The sequence below is a fragment of the Egretta garzetta genome, unplaced genomic scaffold (assembly GCF_000687185.1).
Source record: "Egretta garzetta isolate BGI_Z169 unplaced genomic scaffold, ASM68718v1 scaffold392, whole genome shotgun sequence".
Classification (NCBI taxonomy): domain Eukaryota; kingdom Metazoa; phylum Chordata; class Aves; order Pelecaniformes; family Ardeidae; genus Egretta; species Egretta garzetta.
Genome location: NW_009258761.1, coordinates 99,819 through 119,092, shown reverse-complemented (window position 1 = coordinate 119,092; position 19,274 = coordinate 99,819). Strand labels below are relative to the sequence as shown.

At 57.0% G+C, this 19,274-nt stretch overlaps 1 protein-coding gene across 1 annotated transcript; it reads left to right on the top strand.

The window, feature by feature from the left end:
- Positions 1-1,067: 1,067 nt before the first annotated feature.
- On the top strand, positions 1,068-18,437 carry MAST3 (microtubule associated serine/threonine kinase 3). The gene is made up of 27 exons (XM_035889032.1): positions 1,068-1,298; positions 5,054-5,142; positions 5,365-5,437; positions 5,604-5,624; positions 6,735-6,813; positions 7,345-7,502; positions 8,863-8,938; positions 9,326-9,535; positions 9,617-9,718; positions 10,261-10,393; positions 10,904-10,971; positions 11,368-11,453; positions 11,595-11,803; positions 12,238-12,376; positions 12,595-12,727; positions 12,838-13,003; positions 13,292-13,393; positions 13,674-13,796; positions 14,123-14,232; positions 14,357-14,502; positions 14,703-14,935; positions 15,047-15,247; positions 15,331-15,557; positions 15,682-15,804; positions 15,968-16,104; positions 16,303-16,484; positions 16,588-18,437. The coding sequence occupies exons 1-27, from the start codon at positions 1,237-1,239 to the stop codon at positions 17,811-17,813; spliced, it is 4,614 nt and encodes a 1,537-aa protein (XP_035744925.1). The 5' UTR covers positions 1,068-1,236; the 3' UTR covers positions 17,814-18,437.
- Positions 18,438-19,274: the final 837 nt, after the last annotated feature.

The window sequence follows — 19,274 nt, the reverse complement described above, 5'->3', positions numbered from 1 at the left end:
GGGCTGTGCACCGAGGGTGCATCCTCAGAGCCCCGAGGTTGCTGGGGGTGGCTGTGCACGGCTGGGGGGGCATCCGTTGGGAGCCCAGTGCCATGGGGGGTGCAGAGCTTAGGGGATGCACGTTTTGGGGTGCTGTGCACCAGTCCTTGGGGGGTGTGTGTGTGTGTGCTCTTTGCAGCGGGGTACATGTCACGGGGGGGTCTTGCATGCACAGGGGGGGAAATACCCCTGTTAGCCCCTGTGCCAAGGTGGGCACCACAGAGATGGGACATGTCCTGAGCCAGGGTGAGGGTCCCCAGGGTGCGCAGGGGGGGTGGGAAGGGGCCAGTCTCTTGCAGCCAGCCATGGGCAGGACTATGGGGGGGGCAAAGGGCTCGCGCACCCTTCAGCAGTGGGACTGGGGGCCGTGTTGGGGGCTGCTGCATAAATGGGGTGCTGGTGGGGGGTACCCCAGCTCTCCAGGCTTGCAACGCTAGGCTTGGCATGGGCAGGTAGGTGGGACACGAAGCTGAGGAGGGGGCCAGGCAGCACTGCTGGCCCTGGGAGAGATGCAATGAGCACCCACTGAGCCCTCCAGGTGCGGGTGGTGGAGGCTGGCACCTCCATCCAGCAGATTTGGGGTGCTGTAGCCAGCCAGGCATCAAAAACCTTCCACGGCTTTATATAAAAAAGGTGTTTAAGACAGTGCGGAGGCAGAGGGGAGATATTGCCGTTGTGAACGTCTTTTAATATTGCTGTGAGCTGGCACAAAGCGACACCGGTTGCTTAGCAAATGAATCCATCCAGTGCCAATCCCAGCCCTGGGAAGGTGCTTGCTTTGCCCAAGCTGAAGGAATTACAGCTGCCAGCACGTGAGGACGGGCGAGCGAGACCCTTAATAAATAAGAAAAGGCGTTGGATGGGGTTTTCCAACCTGGGGTGGCCGAGATGGGGGGCCCGTGGGAGAGATGTGTAATTGGAGAGATGATCTAGGCAGTCATCCGTCTCCAGCTGAGCATGATGAGGCTGTAATTCTTGTGAAGGGCAGAGGATTTGCTCTTCTTTCATCGGTATTCCTAGAATCCATGGCAAGAACCGGTCTGGCCTATTTTACAGTGGGCAGAAAGCATATGGTGTTATTTAGTGGGATTAAGAGGTCTAAGAGATCCTAATTTCCTGTGGTGGGATGCTGAGATGGCCGGCGCGGGGCAGGACGACCGGTGGTTTGGTGGCTGACAGGGCTCTTCTCCTCCGTGGATGCTGCCTGTGGCTGTTCACAACTCTCACACCGCAGAAAAACGTGCCAGCAGACGTAACAGGTACCGTTCCCTCCCCACTAACGGGAAACTGCGGCACAGGGACGTGCAGGGATGCGTCCCAAGGAGCAAGGCTTTAGGCTGTTTTATTGCAATGCAAAGAAATAAATACATCTTGACATGACTTGGTAGCCTGCAATTCCCTGTGAGGCTTTGGGATTTTGCCCTTGGGAGGTGCCGGGTGCATTGCTCAGTGCTCCGAGGCGGGTTAATAAGAGCATCCGCAGCGCCGGGCTTTCAACTGGGGTGGGAAGAGGGGCCAGGGTGGCTCTGCGGAGCAATGCTGGGTGCCTGGTGGGGTTGTAAAGATGTGGTGGGGTTGTGCATGGCCCGTGCCAGGCAGCGAGCTGCGTTTCACCGTCCAGACCCTCCCCCATCCCAGCTTCCCCCACCCCAGCCTCCATCCCCAGAGGCAGCCGAGGTCAGCGCTTTCAGAAGTCATGGAGAAGAAATGTCATGGAGAAACTTGGGATGCAGCCACTTCATTCGGCAGGTTTCAATGTTAAACACAAACTGGAAAGTGATTTTTCCAGAACGTGGTGATCCATAGCACTTCCCCAAATCTCCAGGCACTTGAGCACTGTGAGCCCGTTTGGGGGATATGGAGGAAAAACGTCCACAGCCATGTGAAGAAAGGAGCTGGGAGCGCCGGATCGTGCTTTTAATCACACAGCCGGGAGTGGAGCCGCCCGCTTGTACTTTGAGACTGCGCCTGCTCCCTTATCGGCCTGACCCTGCCCTCGCAGCCGCGCTGCTCCCACCACCCTGCACCTGCTTTGCCCCAAACCGCCAGCTTTCTGCCTGGTATTCGACCGCCGGCCGTGCCCAGCATCTGACGGGTGATGCTTTACCCTCCTGGGAAGTTTTCGGGGTCGGATCCTGCGGGAGAGGAGTGGGATGCTGCAGTTCCTCTGTGCGTTTCCCGGTGATGGCCCTGCCTATGGATGGGTGGCTTAGGGTAACCCTCGGCATTGCACGGTGCTGATTCCATGCCACCCAACACCGCTCTCCTGGATCCTGGCGGAGCCATTTGCCAGTTAAAAAATGTCAGTGTTGTGCTGTGCAGCCAGATCCTGCCTTTCCCACAGCTTCGAGGTGGCAGCCTGCGGGAAGCTGCCCAATTTTGCTCTGTCTCCTGCCTGTGGACATCCCAGCCATGCCGTGCCCAGGCTGTGTGCTGGTGCGGGTGCTGGCAGGCGGTGGGAGGTGCTGGTTCTTCCTCGCAGGCAGCCTCAGGACGGGTGACACATTATTTTGCTCCAGGCTGCAGGGTCACCCCGGCTGTCACACACTTTCCGCATCCTTTGAAATAATTGCTGGATGGCATCGGCAGCGCCGAGGCAGCCTCAGCATGAGCAGCACAGGAGATGCTGACAACGATTTTCCACTCCATTTTTGGTACCAAATGTGAAATTAGGTGATGGAGGCAGAGAGAGCAGCAGCCCTAGCTCCTGCCTTCGGGGCTCAGCAGCTCGTCTCGGCCCCGAGGCTGGTTTCTAGCCCGAGGTTTCCATGCTGCGAAGGATGGGAACCAGCTGTAGATGATGCATCAGGCGAAGGGGGGTTAAAGTGGCGCAAGACGGTTGCGGAGCCGAGGGTGGAGCGCACGGAAACAGGAAACGTCGGCCTCCCTCTGTGTCACCATTACTGGAACTTGCTTCGTTAAAGGTTTGTTTTCGCTTCCAAAATGAAACCAAGCAAGCAGGAGCGAGCCCATCGTCCCCCTGGCATGTCCTGTCCCCCCCTCCTCTGCAAGACACAGATGCACGTGCACTCCAGTCCCCACAGCAGGACCGAATGGTGAAGCAACGCCAAAGCTGGCTGCTCTCTGCAGCCCTCCTGGTTAACAAAGCTCTGCTTGTGCCACTTTGGTGGCAAAGCAGGTTTGCTTGCAGTGCCTCGGTTTCCCATCCGGCACACAGAGCCGGCGGCAGCGAGAGGCTGTGGTTTGCTCTTGCTCTGGGGGCGGGTGCTGGGCTGTGAGTTTGCAGCTGTAGGTGCTGCAATCGGTGTTCAAGCCTGTATTTAAGCAAGAAAAGCAAATGGAGGGGGCCAGGCAAGGGCGGGAAGGGGTGAATGGTTGCAGGGGGGAAGGTTTTTGCCTCCCCCCGGCATCATGGCTCAGCTCCAGGGCTGAGCAGGAGGCTCTGAGTCCTCTGAAGCCGCTGCAGCTCTGGGTGAGCTCGGGGCGGTCGGGGGGTGTGTGTCCCAGGGGGGCACCGAGGGGCCCATCATCCTGGGTGCAAGAAGGGTGCAGCTGGCAGAGAAGGGTTTGGGGGGAGCCCCGAGCAGCCTCCCCAGCTGCTGCCTTGGCCGAAACCTTTAGTCTCGAGCAGAAGAGTCGGGGCTCCCAGTTTCATGGTGGGAGCAGGAGGAGCCCCACAGTGGGGAGGTGCGGGGTGCCGGGTGTTGTGTGCAGAGCTCTGACCACGTGTTGCTAGCGCTGGCTGTGCACTGGGGCCATGTACGTCTGTCTGGAGGGACGGCATGTTGCGAAACGCCATCCTTTGCACCCTGGATGCTGCATCTGCCGTTCACTTCTGGGTTTGGGATTTGGGGAAAATTCCTTCGCCCCAGGTTCATCCTTTTGATTTTGCGGGGGTATCTGGCCGTGATGCGATGTTAAACAACGTCCTTTAATTAGCGGCATCTGTCCAGGTTCCTGTTCCCAGCCTGGCAAGGAAACTCAGTGTCGCCTTTGCAGAATTTGCAGCCTGAGGAAGTGCAGATAGAGGAAAGAGGAGGTCGTCCTTGTGCTTGCACGCCAGCTAGCACTGGGTTCTGCTCCGCGCTGTGGATATCTGCTGTTCCCTCTCCACAGAGTGAAAGAGAACTTCCATGAGCCCATCGTATTTTAGATGGGGTTGAAATGGGCTGCACACAGCAGGCGTGGGGTTGCAGCATCCCTGCGGGCAGGTGGGCTTTTCGAGGCTGGGTCATGCTTGCAAGCCAAACCTTGGGCTTGGGGCTTGGAGAAGGGCTGGAAGGAAAGGAAAAAGGAAATTCCTGCAAGAAGGACTGAAATCTTGTGAGCTGGGAGGGTAGGAATGGAGATGGTGATATGGAGACCCGGCACTTGCGGATGTGGCCTTTCAGTTGTTCCCAAGGAGCTCTGTGAGATGCTGGAGTGCTGCACTGGGATGGGGACTTCGGGGTGTTTGGGGTGTCGAGGTGCTGTCAGCATGGACCCATGTGTGGTGCTGCTGCTTTTCACCCGGTGCCAGTTCACGTGGCTTCCTCCTGCTGCCCGCCAGAACGTGGCCAAGCTGGACCTCTGCCAGGGCATCGCAAATGCCCAGCACCACCGCAAAGTCTCATGGGGTCAGGGACCAACTGTCCTCCCCGCTGTGACATGGGGACCACCAAGTGCAGGGAGGTTTATAGGAACCGGGGGCATTTTCCATGCGATGGAGCGGGTCAGGTTGTGGCCGCTTGGCATTTCCATTGCTTCCTCCTTTTACATCCCTTTTTCTATTCCCTGGGCCCCTTGCCCAAGGGACTGCCTGCCTCTGCCCTCCCCCATGAGCCAAAACCAGAAGTGGGACCTTGACAAGATGGTTCATCGTTAAAAATAACCCTGTCAGCCCGTCTCTGGCAGCATTGGCCCAGGGACGGATCTTCCCTGCAGCAGGAGATCCGTAGTCGATGGGGTGACCCCAGCCATGTCCCCAGCACAGGGCATCACGTACAAGCGGACCCGTATGTGCCCGAGCCCGTCCTTTGCTTCCTCAAATTAATTCCCTCTTTTTCTCCCCTAGTTGCCGAAGCAGCAATAGGAAGAGCTTAGTGGTGGGCACCCCCTCTCCAACCCTCTCACGGCCTCTCTCCCCCCTCTCCGTGCCGACAGGTAAGGGATATCCCAGGGGATGGGTTGAGCATCTCCCCAAATTATCCAAATATTTTGGAGGGTAACCCTTCTGCTTCTGCAGCACCTTGGTAACAGCAGTGGCTTGGCTCCTGGCTGTGGGTGCCTTTTCCTGGAGGGAATAGCTTGGGAAGTGATTTACCTCCCCTCAGCACCCTGGGCATCGCAGGTTTCGGGGTGACTTTTCCCCCTTTCTCCCCACAGCTGGGAGCAGCCCCCTGGACAGCCCACGCAACTTCTCTGCCAGCACCTCCATCAACTTCCCCTTTGCTCGCAGGTGAGCTCCGGGCCCCCCTCCCAGACCATTAATATTCACTAATAATTATCATTCACCAGCTTGACTGTTTTGATTGATCTCAAGTGATTTGTTTTGATTTTTTTCTTTTGGCTTTTTCTCTCCCTGATGTTTGCTCTGCCGTGACCGGTGCCTCTCACCACCCCAGCCATGCTCCTCGGACTGACAGGCGAGTGCTGGGCACGGGATGGGGCTGCGTTCCGGGGAGATGTCTGCTCCACATCGGCACAGCCCTTCTTTGTGTGGATCTCTGGGCGGGAGATTTTGCTCTGGGACTGAGCTCCCTGCAGCTCTGGGAGCAGAAATATCCCTGTTCCCATCACACCATCCCCAGCCATGAGCTCAGCCCCAGCTCAGACCCGCTCCGATAGCTCCCGACGGATGCTCAGCCGATGTCCGGGAACGGATGCTCGGCTGGGTCCCCATGGAGGCAGATCTTGCTGCATCCCCTCCCCACAGCCCACACCGCTCAAGATGCAGACATGAAAATCCTGTTTAATTAATTAATGAATTGCATACGTGGGGGTGGGTGGCTGATTCTAACCCATCGATCATCATATGGAAAAAAGCTGGAGGCTTACGGATGGTTTTCACACTCGTAACAGAGTGAAAAGCCAGACTGCGGGGCCAGGACTTTGCGAGCCTGCTAGCGGCAAGGGCACGCAGCAGTGCCAGTGCTGGATCCGGCACCCTGCCAGCTCCAGCTGTCCTTGGCTCCGCATGGGAAACGGCAGCAGGAGGTGAAGGGCCTCCTCTTGACCTGGACGTTGCCCCGTCCATTAGTAACGTCTCCGAGAGGAAGCATTCGCCTACGTACGAGCCATTGCCTTCCTGTTTATAACCGGGCTCCGCTCCGCGGCGCCTGTTGTCTCAGGATGGGTCTTTAGGAATCCAAATTTCTCATGGAACAAAGTCCCAGAAGGCTGAATTTCACTCTAATTAAAAATCAGATTCTGGCGGGTTGGGTTTTTTTTTCTTTTTTCTGTCTGAAACGGATCCAGCAGCTGACCGAGCCCCAGCACCCTCCCTTCATGGGGACCCCACTTGCTGTCACTGTCCCCACGGATGCCTGCACACCGGGCTTGCAGAACAGCCCCCCTCACCTGCAAACCCCTCTGATTTTACCCAATTTCAGTCCATTCTGAAAAGAGGTTTCATGGCTTTGCTATTCTAGCCAAACCTGCATCTTCTTCCCTGTCCTCACCCCACTGATGTTACTTATTTGCATTTAGATGTTGGGTTTTTTCCCTGTATGTCATCGGCACCTTTGCACTCACAGGGCTGATGGCAGAAGGTGGTCACTGGCTTCGCTACCCTCCTCCGGCTATGGGACCAACACCCCCAGCTCCACTGTCTCGGTAACGTTTGCTTTCTCACGGCAGCAGGCGAGAAGAAACCAAAACTCTTCATTTTTGGTGAAAAGCCTCCCGAGCCCTACAGCATCAGTTCCTAGGTGGCCCCTCCATTCCTAGAGGGCCATGTGCTTTAGCTGCATCATGTTTTCCCAAGGCGTTTTTGGCTAACGGCTTCCAGCATTCTTGGGCGTTGCAGCACCCCTGCGTGTCACGGGTCAAGCATTCATGGGGCGCATCCTGGCCAGCCGGGAGCTGCTCGGGATGCTGTGGGTACAAGGGATGTGAGGGTCAGCAGAGCCGGATTGAGTGGGAGAGGGGGAGGTTTGGGGTGGGAGTGGGCAGCACAGACCTCCCTGGGCTGGCCTTGCCATACGTATTTCAAGTTACCAAGTACAGATCATGCTGCCCGCCAGTGTTTCCAGGCTCCTAGGAGGCTCCAGGGAATATTTTCCTCGTGGGCTTGCTGGCTTCCACCCCGCTGCCGGGAAGCATGGATCCACCTCCTGATCTCCCCATGTCTGTCCTTCTTTCCAGTCGTCCTCGTCCTCCCAGGAGCGCCTGCACCAGCTGCCATACCAGCCCACCCCCGATGAGCTGCATTTCCTTTCTAAGCATTTCCGCAGTACGGAGAGCGTCATGGATGAGGAGGGGCGGCACTCGCCCTGCCTGCGCCCACGGTCCAGGAGCCTCAGGTACGGCACCCACTGTGGGGAGCACCCACGGTGCTGCCGGGAGGATGCACTGTGTGCCAGCACATCCAGCGCATCCTCTGCCCTCTCATGAGCCCTTCCTGGGATGTCCTGGTCCCGCTAAGCCCATCCCAAGGTGTTGACCCCGCTATGGGTATCCCCTTGCAGGGGCGTGGAGAAGCTATGGCTTGAGGTTGTAGATGCCCCATCCCTGGAAACGTTCAAGGGGGCTCTGAGCAACCTGATCGAGTGGAAGGTGTCCCTGCTCATTGCAGGGGGGTTGGACTGGGTGACCTTTAAAGGTCCCTTCCCACCCAAACCATTCCATGAGTCTATGATCCTAAGCTCCATGGGTCTGGTTCCCAGCATCTTCTCAGCTGTCAGGATGTGGCATTGCTCTCGGGGCAGCAGACGACACCTGAGAGTGAGGTTTCCTGGGGCTGAAGCTGGAGAAAGTGGGATGTGTTCCAAAATAGTTGCTTTGTAGCTTCTTGCTCAATTGTCTCAAAGGTTTCGGTGGAGAGAAGGGGACTGCCGAGCAGAAGCCCAAGCGGTGGCACGGCTGGGAGGCCATCGGCCTGACCTGCCATTAAAAGGTTAAAAAATCCTGTTTCTGGGCTTGAGTCAGGAAACCTCGCTTGTGTTTGCTGGGGCTAAGTGTTAGCCTGGCCCTCGCCTCTGCAAAAAACAAGGAGTGCAGGTGGACAGGCATTTGCAGGCTGGAGAGAGGAAAATTTGGAGAGAGCATCAAGCCAATGGCCATAGCATCGTGCAAGCTGACCCTACTGACCTGCTGAGCTCTGCGTTGCTGCTCCAAGTCCCATGCAAGGACCCAGTCACGTTTCCACTTGTCCAGCACCAGGAGCTTGTGCCTTTTACAGGGGATGTTTCAGTTAAATCCTCTTTCCCCACTGAAAAAGCTCCCGACCCTCTTTGCACCAGAGGCAGAGCCATAGCCCTGCGTGTCACCAGCTGAAATTTCATTAAAATCAGCTTAATTATCTGAACGGGTTTTGTAGGTGGCGAGGTTTTCACTGAGGAGATGCCAGCTCCGCAATCGGCAAAGGCTGAGCTGGGACTGGGGCTGGGGCACCAGCCTCTCAGCTCTGGATTTTGGAAGTGACTTGAGTTTGGAGACCTGGGTTAACCTTCCATGGACCAGGGACCTCCAGCTCCATGCATGGTGGGAGGGATGCTGCTGGAAGTGCTGGCCCAAGGCTGATGGATCCACTCGGATGAGCTTTAACTGCTTTGGATTGGGAGTTAAGGAGGAGGGACAAAATTGCTCTCCAGGGGTAGTAGCTGTTTGCACAGATGTAAATGACTTGGACCTTGTAACACAACTGGTTTCCCCCCTCCGCAGCCCCGGACGGACGAGTGGAACGTTTGATAACGAGGTTGTGATGATGAACCATGTCTACAAGGAGCGGTTCCCCAAGGTAACTGCTGGGACTGGGGAGGACGAGCACATTAGTGCCTCCGCGGCATCCTGACAGCATCTTCTCCAGAACAACCTCTTCTCCGTGCTGGAATATAGAGTGCATGGGTAGATATACCAGGGGGTGTTGGAGGACACTGGAGACAGGGCCATGAACCGGGGAGGCAGGGACCTGCGGGTCTGCATCACCACGCATGCAGGCTGAGGTCTCTGGAGAATTTGGTGGAGCTTTTCCAGCCTGTGGGAAGCTGGGTCCCATGTGGGGCCAGGATGTGCATGTAGATATTTGAGCTGTGGGAGGTGGTAGCATGAGATCTGGGCTGGCCAGACCCAATGCATGGTGTGGGGGCACATGTTCCCAGACATCACCGTCCATTCTGCCTTGCAGGCCACGGCCCAAATGGAAGATCGTCTTCAGGACACCATCACAAACTTCTCTCCAAGCAGCACTCTGCCGCTGGCAGATGGGGTGCTGGGCTTCATCCACCACCAGATCATCGAGCTGGCCCGTGACTGTCTGGCAAAGTCCCAGGGAGCTCTCATCACCTCCCGCTACTTCATGGAGCTGCAGGAAAAACTAGAGAAGATGCTCCGAGATGTGAGTACGGAGCAGTTCCCTGCCCAGTGTCATCTCCTGAGGCCACCAATAAATGCCTGGCTTCTGTCTCCTCTCTGGCAGGCTCAGGAGCGTTCGGAGAGCGAGGAGGTGAAGTTCATTGACCAGCTGGTGAGGAAGCTGCTGATCATCATCTCCCGTCCTGCTCGCCTTCTGGAGTGCCTGGTAAGACATGACAGTGCCTGATGTGTCTTGGCTTTGCCTCCTCTCCGGGCTTTGCCTCCTCTCTGGGCGGTTGCGGACCATGAAAGACAAGGCATCCTTCTCACCACCTTGCCTGGTCCACTATGGGAACTGTTGCTCCTCACCATCCTGGCCAGGCTGTAGCAAGGAGCTAAGACCATTCTTAGCATTAAAGCCATTTCTTGGAGGGGAGAAGCTGTTTTTTCCCAGTGGAGTAGAGAAATGTGAACTTCTTGGCAAGCTTTCTCACCCATTTTCAGGTTGGCTTTTTTTTTAGCTGTTGTGCTGAATTTCTAAAGCACTCACCTTTGTGCTGTGGCTCCTGCAGCTGGAAGAAGGAGCTCACAGGGCTTCATTTTTTTCCATCAACCCTTTACATTGGTAACGATGGTAGAAACATTTAGCTTTCTCCTGCAAGCATCCAGAGCCCATCCCCAATTACAGATGTCACCTGCAAGGCTTAGAGGAAAGGCTTAACTTTGCAAAGTCTCACTCCTCTCTTGTTCTCGGTTTTCCCTGTCCAGGAGTTTGATCCGGAGGAGTTTTACCATCTCCTGGAAGCTGCAGAAGGACATGCCAAAGTTGGCCAGGGAATAAAGACCGATATTCCCCGATACATCATCAGCCAACTGGGGCTCGTCAGGGACCCTCTGGAGGGTAGGGAACCGCTTGGGTTGGTGGCCCCGAGGTCTGCAGCAGGATACGGTCTCCCAGTTTGGCCATTGGCAAGCATGAACAAGCACTGAGAGGTGGCAGGGGGAGCAATGGGGCTGAGCTGGTGTCATGGGGTGGGTCACAGCAGGACCAGGACAGTGTCCAAGTCTGCTGGCCAGCCCCACATCCCTCGTTATTGCTCCCAACATTGTTCAGCAAAGCAGATTAAGCTCAAGAACGCTTAATCCATAGGAAGCCATGGCCTTGTTGGGGGGACCATAATCCCTGAAGAACGCGGGAATGACTATGGAAAAAATAGAATTATATAAATGTTTAACCTCATGTTGAACCTCTTAACGCCATGACCTGAATTTCTCCATACAATAGCTCGAGCAAAACATGTGGCTAAATCCCCGCAGGACCTCTGTGTTTGGAGGGAAAGTGGTTGGGGGGGGTGTTATTTTGGTGGGGGCTGAGCATGAAGAAGGTGAAAACCATCCCTGTCTTCTGCAGAAATGGTCCAGCTGGATCACTTCGACAGCGGGAACACCATCACGCCAGAGAACGACGATGCCTGTGAGGTGAGTGTGGTCCTACCTGCGTGTCCCACCTGCTGCCTCCAGTTTCGTCCTGCCTCACCCCACACCAAAGCTCCTTTCAGCAGCTCCTCTGCTGTCCTAGGCTGGGAGATGTTAGTTCGGGTTGTCCCCAAGGGTGACTGCTGTATTGAGGTGCAATATCTTGCAGTCCCTCAACTGGCTTCTTGAGTGGACAGAGCTCTCAGAGTGGACTCTGGATCCGCAGAGCATCTTGGTCTTCTAGTTTGGGGTTTGTGGCTGGAGAGGGCTCGGGGAGGGATGTCCTCTGGCAGTGAGGAGCCCTCGGAGGTGATACGTGATGGTGCTCAGTGAATTCCCACCTGCACTCAGAGCACTGGCATGCTGGGAAGCATTAGAAACCTTCTGTGTCTTCTTCAGCACCAGCCTTCGGCCACCGCTCCTCGGAGGAAGCCCTGCGAGGGGGACTTTGAGACCATCAAGCTGATCAGCAACGGGGCTTACGGGTGAGTTGGGAAATTCCTAATGCTTGTCTCTATCTGTAAACGTCTCCAAAGTCCTCCCTGTCCAAGCCCTGCAGTGCTCCGTGGTCGGCCCTGGTGGTTGGAGGACACATTCTGAGGTCCAGCCATTTCACTCTCTCCTAGGGCTGTGTACCTGGTGAGGCACAAGGAGACACGGCAGCGCTTTGCCCTGAAGAAAATCAACAAGCAGAACCTCATCCTGAGGAACCAGATCCAGCAGGTGTTCGTGGAGAGGGACATCCTCACCTTTGCGGAGAACCCCTTTGTGGTCAGCATGTTCTGCTCCTTTGAGACGAAGCGACACCTCTGCATGGTGATGGAGTACGTGGAAGGTGAGAATGCGATTTGGGGCTGGAGCAGGGGGTGATATCAATGTCTGAGCCCTGAGGACACCACCCAGACATGTCCTGCCCTGCTTTGCTCCAGGGAGTGGAGGGAATCATGAGGAGATGCTTTTAGGGACATGGTTTAGTGGTGGGATGGCAGGGTTAAGTTAGAGGTTGGACTCGATGATCTTAAAGGTCTTTTCCAACCAAAGCGACTCTATGATTCTATGGTAATCCTGAGTCCCACCTTGATGAAGGTGGTGGCCATGCTCACCTAGGAGAGCATTTGTGCCCCATGCCCAGGGATCAATGCTGCTCCAGGGAGGGATGGGAGGGTCTGGCTGGGAGCCTGCTTGGTAGGAAAGGCAGCGTAGCCCTGCCCGCTGAGCTCCCTGCCTCCTCTGAGCCCCCTGTGCTCAGGAGGACCCGTGTCCCCGCAGGCGGTGATTGTGCCACGTTGCTGAAGAACATGGGCCCCCTGCCCGTCGACATGGCGAAGATGTACTTTGCTGAGACCGTTCTTGCACTGGAGTATCTCCACAACTACGGCATCGTCCACCGGGACCTCAAACCTGACAAGTGAGGACATGGGTCAGGTCTGAATGAGGATGGGGTTGGGTTTGGGTGGGGATGGGAGAGGGACTGATCCAAGCCAAGAGGGTAAGGCAGAATGAGATCATGGGTTCTGGCACCCAAAAACCTGGTTCTGTGCCAGAGGTCTTGGGGTCCATCTGGTCCTGCCCGGGTTTCCCCAGAAGCAAACGGAGTCATCGTGGGGCATCTGTCTTCTCTTGCAGTTTGCTCATCACCTCCATGGGCCACATAAAGCTGACAGACTTCGGTCTGTCAAAGATTGGCTTGATGAACATGACCACAAACCTCTACGAAGGGCACATGGAGAAGGACACTCGGGAGTTCATGGACAAGCAGGTACGAGGTTCTGCTCCGCTTGGCCGATCTGCCATCACCAGGGACCGGGACAGCCTTGGGACTTGTTGCAAAGATCCTTGCAGAGATGTCAGCCACTGCTTCCCACACAGGTGTGTGGCACTCCGGAGTACATCGCCCCAGAAGTCATCCTCATACAGGGCTATGGGAAGCCCGTTGACTGGTGGGCAATGGGCATCATCCTCTACGAGTTCCTGGTGGGCTGCGTCCCCTTCTTTGGAGATACTCCCGAGGAGCTCTTTGGGCAGGTCATCAGCGGTGAGTGTTGGTGGCAACTTTGCTGCTCGGTTTGCTCTTTACAGCAATTATGGCTTGTCCCTAACACATGGAGAGCTTCATTCCTTCATTTCATACTCAGTTGAGTGGCAGGGAAGTTCCTCAAGCTTTGATTTCCCGGTTTGGGAGGATGCTTTAATCTGCTTGCAGCTCCTGGGGGCCTTTCCTCTTGCCCAGAAGTGACTTCTCCTGCAGCCTCCCATTGTCACAGCCCCTGTCATAGCCAAACTCTTCCAGCCACACCAAACTCCTTTTCTTTTTTCCTTGCAGATGAAATTATGTGGCCAGAAGGGGACGAGGCTCTTCCCGCAGACGCCCAGGACCTGATCATGCGGTTGCTGAGACAGTGTCCCCTGGAGCGCTTGGGCACCGGTACGCGTGGTACCCGCTGCACAGCACTTGGGGGGGCCGCCCAGCACCCTCATTTGTGTCAAGCCATTTTCCAAAACCAAAGCCGTGTCCTGCCACCTTGAGGATGCTCGGAGGAGGTCCCCTGCTCGGGGTTCACCCCAGGAAGGCAGCACAGGGATCTGAGCCATCCGATTTTAAGCCATTTGCTGTGCATGGAGGAGAGACCATGCTGTTTGGGATGGAAGCGGGGGCATCCCGGATCCTGCCCCGTCCCCCTGACGTGGGTTTCTCTGCCTGGCAGGGGGTGCGCACGAGGTGAAGCACCATTCCTTCTTCCTCCACCTGGACTGGAACGGGCTGCTGCGGCAGAAGGCCGAGTTCATCCCCCAGCTGGAGTCAGAGGACGACACCAGCTACTTCGATAGTGAGGCCAAATCCATTCCCCTTTTCCCCTGCCTCCACCAATCCGTTATCCGGCTGCAGGTAGGGTGCTCCCATGGGAGATTAAAATCTCCTGGGTGAAGTCTGTCGCTTTACAACCAAAATCGCAAAACAGAAGCGATCTTGTTTCCAAGCTGCTCAGCCTTACCAAACCCCTTACTTTCTCACCCCAAAACTTCCCTGGGATTTGGGACTGGGCTGTCAGCCACAATACAGCTCCCCGTGGCTGCAGGTCCCACCAGGGCTGTGCGGGACGTGGTGTGTGGCTGGCAGGGTGACAGCCCTGCCTGCTCTGGCTCTTGCTTTCAGCTCGCTCCGAGCGGTACCGCCACTTGGATTCGGAGGATGAAGAAACCAATGACGAGGAATCGTCCGTGGAGATCGGGCAGTTCTCCTCCTGCTCCCATCGCTTCAGCAAGGTGCATCCAAAATGACAGGCGCCCTGTCCAGCGCAGTTGTGCCGAGCATTGGTGTCCTGGCTGATGCCAGAGCACCTGGATTCCCAAATTTCTGCTCTTTGCTGATGGCTGATCTCCTCCTCAGGTGTACAGCAGCTCTGAATTCCTGGCGGCTCACTCCAACCTCAGCCTCTCGTCCTCCGATCGGAGTCACAGCGAGGACAAAGAGGAGCGATGGGACAGGCACTCGGGAGACGAGGACAGGAGCCGGCTGGCGGGCCCAGAGCCCCGGTGCGTGGTGAGATGGGGGATGCAACACTCATGTGGGTTTGTGCCGGTGCTGAGGGTTTGTGCCGGTGCCGAGGGTTTGTGCTGGCGCCGAGGGTTTCCAGAGGTGTTGGTGAGATGTGTCCTGGGGTGCTGCAGCGGCTCGGTGCCGTCCCCCTTGCCCATTTTTGGTTGTCCTGAGCCCTCCTGCTCTCCCCATGCAGGCTCCGCTCCTGGACGTCCTGCAGCTCCACGCCATATACCTCCCGGCACGAGCGAAGCCGCAGCCCTGCCGCACTGTCCAGCACCTACAGCCTGGACACCATGCCCAAGTTTGCCTTCTCCTCCGAGGATGAAAGCCCTTGCGTGGCATCCTCCAAGCCGGAGAGACCCAAGTTCGTGCTGGGAGACCCTGACGTGGGGACCAGTGGTGCAGTGAAGCCGTCAGCATTATCTGGTGTGTAGGCTGCAGGCACCAGTGTGGGATGCTCTGGGGGCAGCTGGGGTCCTGCACAGCGTGAGGTGGCTTCTCTGCATCCCCAAACTTTCCCTCGTCCCCTCTGCGCAGCCGATCTTGTCAGCCTGAACCGCATCCGCCTCCGGAGCAACAGCACCGGCACCAAAAACTCAACACCCCGGGGCCTGGAGCCAGGCGGGAGCCGTCGGCTGAACAGCCAGAAGGATGTTCCAGACAGGCAGAGAACCTCGCCGGGCGGCCGCGTCCCTAAATCCGCCTCTGTCTCAGCCCTGTCCCTCATCATCACATCAGGTCCGTGTGCCGCGTGGTTTGTCCTGCCCAATGGCAGCTGCTGCGTGGTTTTCCTGGGCTGAGCCGACTTCTCCCACTTACAGATGACTTCGGCGGTGGCGCCCTGATGAGCCCCATCTCCCCCCACTCCCTCTCCTCCAACCCTTCTTCCCGTGACTCCTCCCCAAGCCGAGACTCATCCCTTGCCATCACCAGCCTGCGGCCCCCCATCATCATCCACAGCTCGGGCAAGAAGTACGGCTTCACCCTGCGAGCTATCCGCGTCTACATGGGCGACAGCGATGTCTATACTGTCCACCATATGGTCTGGGTACGTGGCCTGGGCTCCATGTGGGGAGGGTCCAGTGGTGCCGGACACAGCGTTTCCCGATGGGAAAACCCCAGGAGGAAACTTAGGCTTGCGTCCAAATAAAATCTTGGTCTTTTGATTGCAGAGCGTGGAAGAGGGGAGCCCTGCCCAGGAAGCGGGGCTGAGAGCGGGCGATCTCATCACACATGTGAACGGCGAATCGGTGCTGGGTTTAGTTCACCGGGACGTCGTGGAGCTGCTGCTGAAGGTAGGTGACCGGCGCCATGCTGCTCGCCTGGCCGGCCCTCGGCAGCGGTGCTATCAACCCAGCAGCTCCCTGGCATCGCCTCTGCTGGCAGCCGAGACGGGAGCTGGTTTGGATCTGGCACTTGGATCCGGCATGCTGCAGCAACTTGTTTTCCACACCTCAGAGTGGGAATAAAGTGGCCCTGCGGACCACCGCCCTGGAGAACACCTCCATTAAAATTGGCCCCGCTCGGAAAAACAGTTCCAAGACGAGGATGGCACGGAGGAGTAAGAAGAGCAGGAAAAGGGATGGCCAGGACAGGTGGGTAGAACCAGGGCGGGATAAAATGGCATTTGTCCTGGTGTGTGCCATACCTGGGGGGGATGCTCCGGCTCTGCCATACCAGGGGATCCAGTGGGGTCCGGTCCTGCTGGCACCAGCTTGGCAGACTGGGGGCCACCAGCTTTAAGGAGAAGCCAAATCTCTTCCTGTCCCACCACCTTTGTCCCCCCCCACCAGGAGAAAATCCCTTTTCAAGAAGATCTCCAAGCAGTCATCAGTCCTGCACACCAGCCGCAGCTTCTCCTCTGGTCTCCATCACTCGCTGTCCTCCAGCGAGAGCCTCCCGGAGTCCCCCACGCACAGCCTGTCCCCAGGTCCCACTACGCCCTGCCGCAGCCCCGCTCCCGACCTGCCCCCAGGTACCCCGACCCGCGGCGGGGCATGGATGTTCGCTCCGGGCACGGCGGGGATGCCCTGTGTCCCTCCATCCCGCGAGGTGACCTGTTTCTCTTTCTGCGGCAGATGCTGTGTCCCCACAGAGCACCTCTCCCTCCTCCAGCACCCCAACATCACCCGCTGGCCACGTGCGCCCCAGCTCCCTGCACGGGCTGGCACCCAAACTGGGTGGGCAACGCTACAAAGTGGGACGTCGCAAATCCACCAGCAGCATCCCCCCCTCGCCCCTTGCCTGCACCCCTTCCTCCGCCCAGCGCCTGCCTTCTCCCCAACGCTCCCCATCCCCGCTCCCAGGGTACCCCAAAACCCCCCATTCCTTCCAGGGCAGGTCCCTGTCCCCCCCCACCATCGTCCGCCAGAGCTCACGACCCCGCAGCGCTGACTGCCCCCGCTCCCCACTCCTCAAACGTGTCCAGTCGGCCGAGAAGATCGTCACCATCCTGGCAGAGAAGAAAACCAGCAGCGGCCGCAAGCTGGGGCTGGAGATGCCTGTGATGGATGGGGAGGCCGTTGGGGAGGGCGAAGCACCGCTGTACCCTGGGGAGCACGGTTATTACCCTGCCAGCTCCCGACTGGGGGACAGGCATGACCGGGACCAGGAGGTTGTGGTCATGCGGCGCTTGAACCTCTCCGAGCGTCGGGATTCCTTCAAGAAGCAAGAGGCTGTTCAAGAAGTGAGTTTCGACGAGCCGGAGGCAGTACCAGCAAGCGAAGATGGCAGCAAGAGCGAAGCAGGGCAGGGCGCAGCTCTCCGGTGCAGCGGCACGGCTGGCACAGAGCCGAAACCAAAGCCCAGCCCAGTCCCGCAGATCGCGGTGCAGGGCTCCGAGAGCGACGAGCAGGAGCTGGCAGCGGCCGAGTGGGAATGCCAGGGCTCCTACCCCATTGGCAACGGCAACCACCGCAGATGCTGCCGGCATGGGGCCAGGAGCCAGTGGGTGCTCAGCTCCCAGCACCCCGGGGCAGTGCATGGAGCGGGGCCAAACACGCCTGAGCCCCACACTGGCACCCAGGGATGGTTCAGGCTCTCTGTGGCATCCCACCGCCTCCCTGAAAAACCCATCCTGTGCAGCGTATCTGTGAGACAAACATCCCCAGGGCTGTTTTGGATGTCGGCGCTGGTCGGGCTGGCTGCGCCCCAGCACTTCGCCTCCCCCGAAGGCTTTTTGTACTCCCTGAAATATGCTCATATTTTTATAGAGACGCGGGAGCTTTTCCGGCGGTGGCGTTTCCCCGGCAGGGCCCCAACCTTTGTGTATAGAAAGGACTCGATGCAAATATTCATTAATTAATTTATTACTTTTATAAGCTAAACGGGCAGTGCAGGACCGTCGCAGGGTCTAACCCAGCCCCAGGGGGGTCCCAGGCTTTTCCGTACAGCTCCCAGCCAGATGACACGATGTTTTCTAACCTTGCAAAAACCCACTTGCTTTTCCCCACTTTTTAACTTCAGTTTTAGCTGGGAACACCCCAAATCTCTTTAAGAAACCCCTGTCAGGGGGGTTAATCATAATATTTAAAATTAAAAAAAAAAACAAACCCACAGCAACATCCCCCAAATGCTGGCGATCCGAGCTGGGATGCGTATAGGTATTTTATATGCATATGGTTCATCATCTAACAATGCATATGGTTCATTTTATAAGTGTATAGCAGATGGAAAGGTTTTAATTTTTGTATTCACAGCCTTTTAGAGCCACCCAGCTCCATTGGCCCTTCCAGGCAGGAAAAGCAGAGCCCTCCCTGTGGGCTCAGCAATCAGATGCAAATGTTAACAGGATTTTTAGGGTGGGTTTTTGCTCTTTGCATTTCTTCTGCCACCACACCACGCGGTGCTCATTGGTTGGTATATATGGACATCCGTAAAAAGTCATTATTTCTCTTTTTAAAAAAAAAAAAAACAACCCACCAGCGAGCGCCTGTGCTGTTGCTTCATTTGGAATTTGGAAATTTCACCCCCTTCCTTCCTCCTGTTGCTTTTTATCCAACAAACTATGGCTCAACCTGTCTTTCCCCCCCCGCCCCCCATTTCTACTGTTTTCTATGATATAAATGTTTCCCTTTGATAATGCATGTACTGGCTTTCCCCCCGCCCGCCCCCAGTGCGGTTTGCCACCCCGGTGCTTTGAGCACAGAGCAGGTGATGGGAGGACCGTCCCCGGTTTGCCAAACCCGCCAGTGAGTGTGTCTGCTACCCCAAAGCAGCCAGCGGATTTTTCGGCTGCGTGTTGGATTATTTTGTGTGCGTGCAGTTTGTGCCAGGCTCCATATCCTGCTTCTCCCCCTGTTAAACCGGTGCCGTTTGTCCCCCCAAAATGCGCAGCTGGAGCTGCTCGGCATTTCCTTTGCTTCTTCCTCTGCCATCTGTATTAAGGTCTCAGGAAGGCAGCGGGGTTTGGGGGAGACACCGGGCACCCCCTGCCCACCGGCACCATGGGAAGGGGGGCTCAGCCGTGCACCGGTGGCGTGGATACGGTGGGAAAAAGATTTTTTTAATGGAAAATGTCTTAAAAGCCAAGGGTACCGTGCCTTCCTGCCCACCGCCCGACTCTGTTCTTACCTTCAGGAAGTTTTATGTTGTATTAAAATTGTTCCTTGCGATGACCCGCGGCGTAGTGTCTGCAGCTGGGGGGGCTGGATTTGGCGCTGCTGACACAGGAGTGGGGCTGGGCAAGGAATGCCCCCTGCGTGGGATGATGGCAAGGGGTAAAGGGGGGCTGGGGGGTGCCGGGGCCGCCCCGGCTCACCCGGGG